At 38.6% G+C, this 13,274-nt stretch overlaps 1 protein-coding gene across 1 annotated transcript in view; it reads right to left on the bottom strand.

Annotated features, from left to right (window-relative positions):
* RALGAPA2 (Ral GTPase activating protein catalytic subunit alpha 2) overlaps positions 1-13,274 on the bottom strand; it is a 342,879-nt gene that overhangs the window by 290,833 nt on the left and 38,772 nt on the right. The window contains exons 2-3 of the mRNA XM_049774320.1: positions 9,389-9,499; positions 3,911-3,963 (exon numbers count right to left, since the gene is read on the bottom strand). Coding sequence (XP_049630277.1) covers positions 3,911-3,963; positions 9,389-9,499 — 164 coding nt within the window. The remainder of the gene's footprint in view (positions 1-3,910; positions 3,964-9,388; positions 9,500-13,274) is intronic.

Genomic DNA, 13,274 nt, shown 5'->3' with positions numbered 1-13,274 from the left:
CATATGTACTATAAAGAATCAAACACAGGGCTTCCACATAGAAAGCATGTGCTCCAGCCCTTTGAACCATCTCCCTGGCTTCTCAAGACCTTTTTAAAAGAAATACAGAAAAAGAGTTCATACAGAGATCATTACAAGTTCATACAACCTATGTTATATTATAGAAAAATGATTCATCCAAAACAAGATCATTAAAAGCAATATATACAGAAATAAAATTTAAATTAATTCCAGATTTAATGGATACATTAAATAAGTAAAAAATAGTACATTAATATTTATAAGTAATCATTATTTGATTATTTAACTCAATACAGAAAAATATTTTGAAACCTGAAAACCCATGTATGTTTTCATAAATCACTTCAAACTAGAATTAGAAAAGAACTTCCTTAATCTGAGAAAGAACCTTTATGGGGACAGGGAGATAGCAAGGTATATACTAGACCCCGAGTTCCTATCTGCCACTGATTGAAACTCAGGGAGCTACAAGACGACCAAAGCACCACAGGATCTAAGATCTGAACCATTAGGACCATAGAGCTACATCAAGTATCCTCAAAAGCCCACAGTACAGTGAATGCTGCTTGGAACCCCCCTCCCCAAATAAATAGACATTCTCCCCCCTCCCAATTTTCAGATAACATTGTTCTTACTGGTAAGCATAAATAAAACTTTATTTGTATAACAAACGGGATCCCCTTCCTTATTTCTATTTATCAATATACAGAGCACTAAACCAATGCAGTAAAGCAAGTAAGCAAAACAGACTGTTTTAAATGACACTTTTCACAATCAATAAAATAATGAAAATTTTGAGAGAGAGGCTGGAGAGATGGTATACAGAATAGGGCACTTGCAGATGCATATGCATCCAACTGGCACATGCAGCCAACCTGGGTTCAAAATTTGGAAGTCCACATAGTCAGTCCCCTGAGACCCACCTGGAGTGATCCCTGAATACAGAGCCAAGAATAAGTCCTGAACACTGCCAGGGGTACCATCCCAATTTGAAAAAAAAAAAAAAAGTTGAAACTGAGTAAATTATATATCTATTTAGTTCAAAAGTAGGAATAGAGTAAACTAGGGTCAAATGTCTTAAAAAATAAACATCAATCTTAGAAATGATGTTGAGTATAAAGAGCCAGTCACACATTGGTGGCAGTAAATGCACACTGGTGAAGGTTGTTATACATTGTATGACTGTAACTCTATCGTGAATAACTTTACCTGTGGAAAAAAAACTGTAGTATGAACGACCTTATAACCATGATGTTTAAATTTAAAAAATAACAATAAAATACACATTTAAAATAAGTTCTGTAAGCAAAAAAATGTCAGTCACAGATGATTATGAATCTATTTTTATTAAACTCAAAAATGAAACAAAACAACAATGCTCATTGTTCAAAGATACAAATATCCATGGAAACATTATTTTTTAAAAGGAAGAAAATGATAAAATGCAGGGGAGTAGTCAGAGGGAGAAAAACAAAAACCAGATGATCCCATTAATCTGTGAAATATAGAGACAACAAGGGAACAGACAGAATCAAACAATGACAGACCCTTGGACTTCTACAGATACTACTCACTTAACGACCAAGTTCCGTTTCAAAGACTTGGTGGTTAAATGAATTGGTCGTTAAGTGAGGAACTGCATGTACTGTATACAGTAGTACAGTATATGCACAGTACTTGACTATACAGTATTCTGGATAAGTAAAATAACGAGAAAGATCAAACTGAAAACTTCCACTTGTTTTAATTTGCATAGGTTGTGTAATTTACACACAGTACTGCAATGTATTACAGAACATAAAGTTAGTAAAGGAGGTACATTAAAGCACCAAAAACCATAATACTGTAGTGTGGAGTGTACAAGATGGAAAAAGGATATTTAAAATAAAATAAAATAACAGTGAAGTGATGGTCGTAAGGGCGAGCGGTCGCTAAACAGGTAGGTCGTTAAGCGAGGAGTATCTGTATTACAAATGGAATCAAAACAGGAGGAAAGGGAATGAGATCAGACAAGAGATGATATAAGGATAGTGGTGGAGGGTCACAAGGCACTTTAGTGGTAGCTGGGTGAAGTAGGTTTGTTTATCAATAAATACTATGTTTTAACTCAATTGTAACTATATAATTTGAATTATGAAAAAAACTTTTGAGGCCGGAGAGATAGTACAGTGGGTAGGGCACTTGCCTTGCATGCAGCCAACCTGGGTTTGATGCCAGGCATCCCATATGATCCCCAGATCCCATCCGGTGTAATTCCTGAATGCAGAGTCAAGAGTAATCCCTAAGCACCACAGCATCACCAGGTGCAGATCCCCCAAAAGACAAACTAGCAAAAATTTTCTATCAATAATGTGGATTTAAATCAAATCCAAGGAGAGAGAGAGGATAGGAACAGGAGGAGCATATTTTTGTTGGGGTTTTTTTGTGTGTGTGGTTTTGGGGGGACTAGGGGGAGTCACACCCAGCAGCACTCAGGGGTTACTCCTGGCTCTATGTTCAGAAATCACTTCTGATAGGCTCAGGGGACCATATGGGATGCCAGGATTCAAACCACATCCTTTTGCATGCAAGGCAAATGCCCTACCTCCATGCTATCTATCCAGCCCCAGGAGGAACTTTTTAGTAGGTTCTAGTTCTAAGTATAGGGTAGGGAAGAGGCCAAGAGTATGGGCTTTCTCATATCTATCATATTCTAGAAACCCTGAAAACACATGGAGAGCCTCTTCCTACTCTTGACTCCTTGTCCAGACCAACTTTCCAATAAATACACATTACACCTTTATTTCACATTCATGAAGTTGACTTCCTACTAATCTAACACACATTTCTTCAAACTATGAATAATTTCTAGCATGCATTAAACTTTCAGGAGTTAAATATTTCTCCTTAGTATATTTTTCACTGAATCATTAATCTGGCCACTTCTCTAATACATCTGACATATCTGACCTGTCTAATATATGTAATGTATCTGACAAGAAAGACCTTCATAGCTTGAGTCACACCTAATTATTGTTTCAGTTTTAAAGAGAATATAATATCAATATCCAGAAGCAACCGACACATACAGAATTACAATCTCACAGTAGTTAGAAAATATGTATGTTTAAACTTTGGAGTTTTTGCATGTTAGTTTGCCTATATTTAAAAGACAAGCTCCAGAGCTAAAGAGGTAGGGGGTTAGGTAGTTTCTTTGCATGTGGCTGACCATAATTTGATCCCTGACACCACATATATTCCTCTGATCATTGTCAAGAATGACACCCCTTTGCTGAGTACAGAACCAGAAATAAGCACTATGCACTATCATTTGTGCCCCTCTCCCAAAAAAAGTTAAAAACAAACCAAAATGTCCAGTGTTGGTTAGGGAAATTTCTACTCATAAGTTATATGAGGTTTATTTGTGTTTTGGGGGGGGTTGTTTTGGGGCCACACTTGGGAACACACAAGGGTTATTCTTGGCTCTGTACTCAGAAGTTACTCCTGGTAGGCTCAGGGGATCATCTGAGATACCGGGGATCAAACCCAAGTTGACATGTAAGTCAAATGCCCTTATCCACTGTGCTATTTATCCAGGCCTTATATGTGCTTTTTAATTTAAGTTTCTAAATCCTTTTTGAATGATTGGCAATATCAATCAGTATTTAAAAATATTTATATTTTGATAAACACATGGAAAAATTTTTTCCACAAGTGTAAAAAAAATCAAAAGAACATTCTTTGCCATACCATTAAAATTAAAAGGAAGGAGGGTGAGAGAAAGAAAGAAGAATGAAGAAAGAAAGAGGAGGGAGTGATGACATGTTTATCAATTTTAGTCCAAGTAAAATACCTAAAATAGCATATTTTTACAAATTTCTTAAAATCTAAATAAATGATCAAAACTTACTTCAAAAAGAAAGAGGATGGAGTCCAGCTCCTCCCGCTGTGACTTATTATTCCCTGAAATATATTTTTAAAAATTAGTTATAACATTTAGGGTATCAGATATCATATTAAAAGGTATCATATAACACTTATAGATCAACATTTACTTTTTAAAAATTTCTAAAAGCAAGGGCTAGAGAGATAGTATCAGTGGAAAAGGTTTTGTCTTGCACATGGATCAGGAGAATAGGGGAATCCCTAACCTTGCACAACAGATGGTTGGTCTCCTGAGCACCAGCCAGAGTGACTCCAAAGAACGGAGCCAGGAGTAGCTGAGCACAGTCACTGACATGACTCATTGAGTACAGCCAGGTATGGTCTCCCCAAAAAAATATTCCTAGAAGTAGAAAGTTCACATTAAGAATGCATATGGACAACTATGCCAGATAACCTTTAGCTTCCTCTTTCATTGTTGTGCGCTAAAATATATCTGTCAAAAATTTTAAATTTTATCAACCTGTGACAAATATAGACACTCATGTCTCAATTAGCTATGAGTTTTATGACACAGTAAACAGCAAAAATAGCATTGTAGCTTTGTGGTATAAATGAGAACAGAGTAATAATTACAGTATTAGTATCTCTAGACAATTTCACTCTGCTTTTGAAGGTGAGGATGATGATATGATGATGATATCTTCCTAAAAATTGCCATTTATTGTCTGTAGCTACCAAGAACTGTTAAATACTTAGAAATCCAAAACATTTTCATAAGGCCCAGATAGTGAATATTGTGGGTGTTCCAAGTTTCTTTTGTAATCACTCAATTTTGTATTAGTCTGAAAGATGTACACAATATACAAGTGAATACATAATGTAGTGTCCCATAAAATTCTATTCATGAAGGGCCAGAGAGATAGCATGGATGTAGGGAGCTTGCCTTGCATGCAGCACAGTGGTTTGAATCTGGCATCTATATGGTCCCCCGAGCTTGCCAGGAGCGATTTCTGAGCGTAGAGCCAGAGTAACCCCTGAGCACTGCCGGGTGCAACCTCCCCCCAAAAAAAATTCTATTCATGAGTATTTGTAGTGTGTTATGGTTGCAAACTGCTTATCTATCTTAATATTACCCAACTCTAAAAGGTAACTTATTCTTTCATCAAACAAATATTAAAGAATGTCTCCATGTCTCCATGTCAGAGATTATCCCAAGACTGGAAGAGAATACAAAAGTTTTTTGTCTTGAAGATGTTTACATTCTGGGAAGATAAAGTATTCAATATATGAATGTTATTTAAAAAATAATGCAGTGGGGAAAGGCAGATGATCAATGCCTAAAAGGGTGGATTCAGAGCCTCACTCCAAAGTGCTGCCTTCCCTTTTATATTTGACAGCTGACTCTATTTCTTTTTGTTTTTGTTTTTGTTTGGGGGCCACACCCAGTGGTGCTCAGAGGTTACTCCTGACTCTGCGTGTAAAAATCGCTCCTGGCAGGCTCAGGGAACCATATGCGATGCCGGGAATTGAACCCAGGTACATCCTGGGTCGGCTGAGCAAGGCAAACGTCCTACCACTTTGTTATGTCCCCTGCCTTTATTTTTTAAATTACTTTTTCTTTTTTTTTTTTTTTTCAGTTTTTTTTTTGGGGGGGCCACACCTGGTGATGCTCAGGGGTTACTCCTGGTTATGCACTCAAAAATCGCTCCTGGCTTGGGGGACCAACTGGGACGCTGGGGATCTAAACAAGGTCCATCTAGGCTAGCGCCCGTAAGGCACATTGCCTTACTGCTCCGTGCCACCATTCCGGCCCTTAATTACTATTTTGTTTCTATTGTTTTTAGCCTAACCTGGTGGTGCTCAGGGTTTACTCCTAAGCTCTGTACTCAGGGATCACTCCTGGCTTACTCAGGAGACCATAGAGATACCAGAAGCCAAACCCAGATCAGCCGCATGCAAGGCAAGTGGCCTTCCACTGTGCTTTGGCTCTGGGCCTACCTCAAGTTATAGATAAGCAATTAGGACACTTACATACTGTCTCACCACCAAGTCATTTACCTTGTTATAAACTTCTAAGTGTTTCTTCAGAAATCAGTGATAACCTCCTTATTTAGATTATTTAAAAAACCATTTATGATTGAGATATCAACATTTATAGCATTATTAGTGTTTTAGGCCTACAATGTACTGCACAGTCATACCAGAGTGCAACTATTCCTCACCACTGTACCCAGGGCTTTCTCTCCACCTATCCCTGAATCCCTGCACTTTGCAACCTCAGTTCTGTTGGAAGTAACTCAGGGTTTATTTTCATTGGCCATTATATACTCCCTAGCTTAATTTCTTAATAATTCACACAGGAATAGCATCATCAAGTATTTCTCTTTCTCATTCTGATTCACTTTACTCCAACTCCATTGAAATTGTAGCAACATGGAAGATTTCATGAGATTTTCCTGAGACCTGAGATGCAATCTATTGAATATCCATACCACACTTTCTTTACCCACTCATCTACTGTTGGGCACTTGGGTCATTTCCAGACCTTGGTTATTAAAAGTAATGTTTCAGTTCCCATAAGTGTGCAAATGTCTTTACAAATTAGTGTTTTTGTATTTCTGAGATAAAGAGCAAGGAGTGGAATCTCTGGGTCATATGGAAGTTCTTTTTTAATTTTTACTTTCTTTTGGGGGGGGGATTTTTGGGCCACACCCAGTGACGGTCAGGGGTTACTCCTGGCTATGCACTCAGAACTTGCTCCTGGCTCCAGGGACCATATGGGACGCCGGGGGGGATCGAACCAGGGTCTGTCCTAGGTTAGCGTGTGTGAGACAAAAATGCCCTACTGCTTGCATCACTGCTCTGGCCCCTACTTTTAATTTTTTTTTAAATCTCCTTAGAGTTTTCTATCTAGGTTCCACAATGGTAAATGGGGATTCTTTATTACTATATCCCCCTCAGAGCTAAATTGTTTCTGATCTGTTTTATATAGGGTATTCTCAATGGTATGAAGAGATATCACATTGTTACCTGAATTTTTATTTCCTTGATAATAGTGATGATGAACACTTTTTTCATTTCCTGGTTAGCTGTCTTCTTTGGTGAAGTGTTTATTTATACCTCTCACCATTTTTGATGGGGTTGTTTATTTGTGGCACTGTAATTTTCTCACTTAATAGGGTGTTTCTTTTTTTTTTATTCGGGCCACACCCATTTGATGCTTAGGGGTTACTCCTGGCTAAGCACTCAGAAGTTGCCCCTGGCTTGGGGGGACCATATGGGATACCAGGGGATCGAACCATGGTCCTTCCTTGGCTAGCACTTGCAAGGCAGACACCTTACCTCTAGCGCCACCTCACCGCCCCCAATATAGGGTGTTTCTTAAAGCAGTTTCTTTGATAGTGCAAAAAACATTTTAATTTGATATTGTCCTATTTAATTGTTGTTGCTAATGTTTCCTTTGCCAATAGGATTAAATCATTAAAGATTCCTCTAAGGTCAACCATGGAAACTTATGTCTCTGTATCCTCCATGGAGTTTATGGAATCTAGTCAAATTTTGAGATTCTTAATCCATTTTGAATTAATCTTCGCATATGGTATGAGACAGGGTCTAGTTTCTTTTTATTCCCCCACACCCCCCGCCCTGCATGTAGCTAACCGGTTTATCCAATATCACTTATTAAAGAGATTTTCCTTGTTCCAATTAATGCACCTTATTCTTTTGTTATCAACTATCAGTGCATTTGAGGGTTTACTTCAGGGCTCTCAATTCTATTCCATTGGCAAGTTCTACTCACTGGTTTAATAAACCTAATAAAATCCTGGTAATAGAAGCTGCTGGTTGAGAACCACTGATCAAAGGAGTTCTGAACTACACTACAAGGAATTTAGTTAAAATTTTTGATATGCAAATAATAATAATGATCTGTAAATAATGCTTAAAGAGGATTACAATTAGGACAACCAATGAATAAACCAAATTCTTGAGCTCCTTTCAACCTTAAAACTATGATTTTTGGCCAGGGTGAGAGCTCAAAGGACTGGACGATATGCTTTGCATACAAGAGCCCCACATTTAATCCCTAACATATATGGTCAGAAACCCAAATCAAATCTGGGTCCATCATAAAGAAAATGTTCAGTGTAATCTTCTAGCTTAATTTTCAAATAATATTTTATATAAGTACAATTACATCAATTATATGAAAACCATAAAGAAAAGGTTTAGGGGCTGGAGAGATAGCCTGGAGGTAAGGCGTTTGCCTTTCATGCAGAAAGACAGTGGTTCGAATCCCGGCATCCCATATGGTCCCCTGTGCCTGCCAGGGGCGATTTCTGAGCCTAGAGCTAGGAATAATCCCTGAGCACTGCCAGGTGTGACCCAAAAACCAAAAAAAAAAAAAAGAAAAAAAGAAAATGTTTAATTAACTATAGTGACAATTGCCTCTGCAGAACAGAAGTGAAAATCTGGGGGCCGGGCGGTGGCGCTAAAGGTAAGGTGCCTGCCTTCCCTGCGCTAGCCTTGGACGGACCGCGGTTCGATCCCCCGGTGTCCCATATGGTCCCCCAAGCCAGGAGCAACTTCTGAACGCATAGCCAGGAGTAACCCCTGAGCGTTACCGGGTGTGGCCCAAAAAAAAAAAAAAAAAAAAAAAAAGAAGTGAAAATCTGCACAAAATTTGTATATATATTTTTATATTTTACAGTGTGAATACATTATTTTTTAAATGATTCCTTTGAAACTATGGCTTTCTATAGGTTTTCTCGCCTTTTGTCTCTCCAGCTATTGTTTCTTGTAAATAATTATGCATATAACAGAAAACTTAAGAGAAATAAAAATATCAAACAGGCCTCTGTAATTCTACTGCTTTACTAAGGGCTTATCAAGAAAGAAAACCTTAAAACAGCTCAAGTATATAAAAATGTGCAACAAATTCTAAAGCTTCCCAAATATCTAAAAATGAACATTTTGGGATGTGTGCAATGCCAGGGGTTACTCCCAATTCTGCACTCAGGAATCATACCTGACAGTACAGACCATATGGGATACTGGGAATCAAAACTAGGTTGGTTATGTGCAAGGCCAACACCCTACCCACCATACTATCACTCTTACCATCTAAAAAATTTTGATAGAGGAAATTCATAGACATTGAAATATTACTCAGCTAAAAGAAAAATGAAATCATGTCATTGCTGCAATGCAGATGGAACTAGAGGACTTTACTGTAAGTGAAATCAGACAGGGAGTAGGAAGAATACAAAATGATGCCTCTCAAGTGCTAGTAAAGGGAAATAGCAATTGGACAATGGTAACAGATCCTAAGAATAAGACTACAGAACAGTCAGCCAAGGGGATGAGATTGAACCACTCTGGAAAAAGTGTTGACACTCTGGTAATGTGTTAGAACATTGTATGAGTAAAATTCTATTATTAACAGTACTAAATCACAGTGCTTAAATAAAAAAATTGGAGGGGAGAAGAGTGTAGAAATGCTTACCTTTTAATTTTAAACTATTTTCCAGTGCTATAAAATTTTCATAGAAGATGAAGTATATCTGAGAATAATTGATCTCGAAAAACTGCTTAAGATCACTTGCATCCACATTATCTAAAAAGAAAAAAGGCCATTTAGACAGTTATGATATAGCTTTGTATTATTATCAAAATTCACAGCCTTTTAAAAATATAAAGGAAAATTAAAACTAGCCTTTTTTAACTCTTGATAAGCAAAACAAAGCAAAATAAAACACTCATTTATTTCCAGCTGAGAATTCCCATTTGGGTACTGTGCACCTTAATTGTTTGGGATGGATTCAGTCAGTCAGCCTGTGGAGCACCACACTTAGACAACAACTAAAGGTCTGCAGAATTACAGTCTGGGGCTGGAGTGACAGCACAATGGGTATGGCATTTCCATTGCACTCGGTCAATCTGGGTTTGATCCTCGTATTCCATATAGTCCCTACCTAAGCCTGCCAGTACTGATTTCAGAGCCAGGAGTAACTCCTGAGTGCCACCAAATGTGCACTCCAAAAAAGATTAATTAAATTAAATAAATTAAAGTCCAGGGAGGAGCAAAAAGAATTTTTATTTGAAAGTAAAGAAACAGAGATTTGTAGGTACTTAAAATCAATTTTGACATTAGGGTTTATAAAGCTAAAAGTCTTTGTCTTTCACCTGAGAAACTTTGGTGAAGCCATATGTAATGCAAATTTTCTTCCCTCTTTGCTGTCAAAACTCATTCTGCATGTAAAGAAAAGCTACAGACACCCAGCACAAATTGCCCAGCACCACACAGCCATTTTAACATTTCCATATAGCCAAGAGTTACCACTTGTTCTTATCTTCTAGGTGACCTGTGCTACTCCTGTTTGAATGTTCTCAGCCCAATATTGCATTGTCTGAAGCAGTATTTCTCTGCATTGTTCCAATTTTACAAAACTAAAACAAGCAGATAGAGAAGGAAGTATGACAGTCAAGCTAAGCCAAGGACAACTCCAGCTGGAGTCAAGCTTGGCTGGAGTCACATCTTTCAAAAACTTCAGCTATTTCTCACTATTGAGTTAGAGTCGATGTCCACGTTCAACACACCTTTGTACATGATGTTCCTTAGTAAACAAGACTGTTAACAGCATCTACAAAGAAATCTTGACTAAGGTCTTTAAAGGATACACTGGTAACTTCATGCAAATTAAAAATACCTTCCATACAACATTATGAAGATTATTCAAAAGGGAAAAATATTATGATACAATCTCTAACTATGGTTCTATTCCCCCAGCGTCCCATATGGTTCCCCCAAGCCAGGGGCAATTTCTGAGCGTAGCCAGGAGTAACCCCTGAGCATCACACAGGTGTGGCTCAAAAAACAAAAACAAACAAACAAAAAAAAGAAACAGTATACAGCAGCAAAAAGTTCTCATAACCAAAAAAAAAAAGAATTGACTTGTGTAGAAGAAGACAACAGTGAAACCCTTAAGATTATTCCTTTGTGATGGGCCCGGAGAGATAGCACAGCTGCGTTTGCCTTGCAAGCAGCCGATCCAGGACCAAAGGTGGTTGGTTCAAATCCCGGTGTCCCATATGGTCCCCCGTGCCTGCCAGGAGCTATTTCTGAGCAGACAGCCAGGAGTAACCCCTGAGCACTGCCGGGTGTGGCCCAAAAACTAAAAAAAAAAAAAAAAAAAAGATTATTCCTTTGTGGCTAGGAAGATTGTACAAGGATTAAGAACAGTACATGCTTTGCATGCAGATGATCCTGGGTGAATCCTGGGACTACCTGGTTCCCTGAGCATCACAGATATAATCACTAGAACTCCTAAGTACCACCTAGTGTGGCCTAGAAGCCACTGAGCACTGCTAGAGTGGTCCTGTTATCCCCTGTACTGCAAAGCCTGAGCAGCAGTGCACCTTTGGGCCTTCACATTTAACTACTGGCTCAGCTAGCAGAGTGATCTTCTCTGGAGATTATGAACAGTGCTTAGATCTCCTGAATAGTGCTTGGGAGGCCCTTTCCACCCCAAAATTACAATTATTATAATCTCCAGAGTCTTGCCAAATAATCCTTGAATGCCTTCTGCAGGATATTCCAATTCCTTAGAATAGAATTTTTCTATCCATACTCAGCCTATACCTCTACTATTTCCTTTGAAGCACCCACAGGATGTGGTCCTACTGCTCCTACACACACCACTGACAAATCTTAAAGCAGTCCATCCACCATGAGCCAAGATTACTGCTCACCAACCTACTCTCTCAACCCCTGTCATCAACTGGGTTCTACTCCTCCGTCCTTTGGGTGAAATATTGCAGTGAAAGATCTCACATCTTCTCTGTTAGGAAGTGCTCCCAGCCTACACAGCATTCCCAGTTCATCTCAAGCCTCCTATGTCCCTTACATCTAGCACAATATTTAGTTCCATTTTCTCTTGAATTCATTAGCACATTGACAACAGAGCTGTAATTTGTATTAATTAAGCCACAGTCAGGTGTGAACCCTCAGTAGTGGGGCATGGTCCCTGCTGCTGTCATTGCATTAAGTGAAGGAAACACACCCTGGTAGGACAATGGCCACAATAATCAGAGCTGTGTCAAAAGAGAACTGGTCTAACCCTCCTTCACACACTTACAACTACCAAGAAGCTAGTTCTAGTCTCTACTCAGAGTCCCTGATTTTTCTATCTTGTGCCCTAGAGCTTTCCCTCCTTCACCATTTCTCCCACAATCCCTCACCTCTGCTGCAAGCTCCATTCTCACGGCTTTTCAACCTCTTTCTCCTCAGAAGGATCTAGAGTACTTCTCAAATTAAACATGCCTCAGTGGAATTACTGTTCTTCCCTCATGCTGTTCATTTCAACAAGATGATGTACCATTGCTGCCCTTCTATGCAAGCCAAAACGTAGACCTCATCCTCAGAGTTCTCATGCCTTTACTCCCCCATCACTCTGTTAAGTCAATCCCATGTCTCAGCCTTCACAGATCAGTCAGACTTGTATCACCCAGGTTAACAGGCCAACTAACTGCCTGAGTTTCCTGTTTCTACAGCTCTCCTTGCAAGTCCCATCTCACACAATAGTCAATAGAAAAACAGGATAATACAATTCAAATGTATTTGTGTTTCTTTACTGACAACCCCCAACATCCTTCCAATCAAATTTAAAATAAAATCCAAGTACTTAAACAAGGCCTAGCAAGGCTCTACATGAGTCTCTTGTTTAACGTCAGTTCTTGTCTTCTTGTCCTATTAACTCTAACCACTGTAACTTTCTTTCTGTTCCCTAAATGTCTTCCCATTTTAGGTGGCTACAGCCCCTTTATACAGCTAGTGCCTCCTCAACCTTCAAAACTAAGATCATACATTAGCTCCCCAAAGAAATCTAGAAGTGCCTTCTGTATGTCACATCATATTTATGCCATCATCTGTCTTCTTCATACCTTCAAGGTGCCTGAATACCAAGTAGAAGTTGCATAAGCCCCTATAACACATTTGTAAGAAGTGAGGAGTCCTCTTTGGTTTGGGAGCCCTATCACATGATTCTTCCCTAAGGCACTTTTAGTAGAAATTACCTCATTTATATATTTGCTTCCTAAGCAAGTGGCATTCCCACCAGAATGGAAGCTACCCAACCACAGAAGTCTCACATGGATTGCTCACGGCATGTTTATCAGTCAAGAAACAGTTTCATGCCGAAAGGGGACAATGCTGCATGTTAAATGCTTTTGTTAAATATATAAAGAACATACATCAAATATTTTATAGCTCTAGATCAGAATCCTGCAGGATTCCTTTATCTGTCTTACTTTCAAAGAACAAAACTATAATTTAGTACTCTGTAAAAAGGAGCACAGAAAGTCCCAAAAGGTTGCTTTTTAACAAGACAAAC

This window comes from Suncus etruscus, chromosome 6, assembly GCF_024139225.1.
Source record: "Suncus etruscus isolate mSunEtr1 chromosome 6, mSunEtr1.pri.cur, whole genome shotgun sequence".
Classification (NCBI taxonomy): domain Eukaryota; kingdom Metazoa; phylum Chordata; class Mammalia; order Eulipotyphla; family Soricidae; genus Suncus; species Suncus etruscus.
This window is presented reverse-complemented; position numbering and strand designations above follow the sequence as displayed.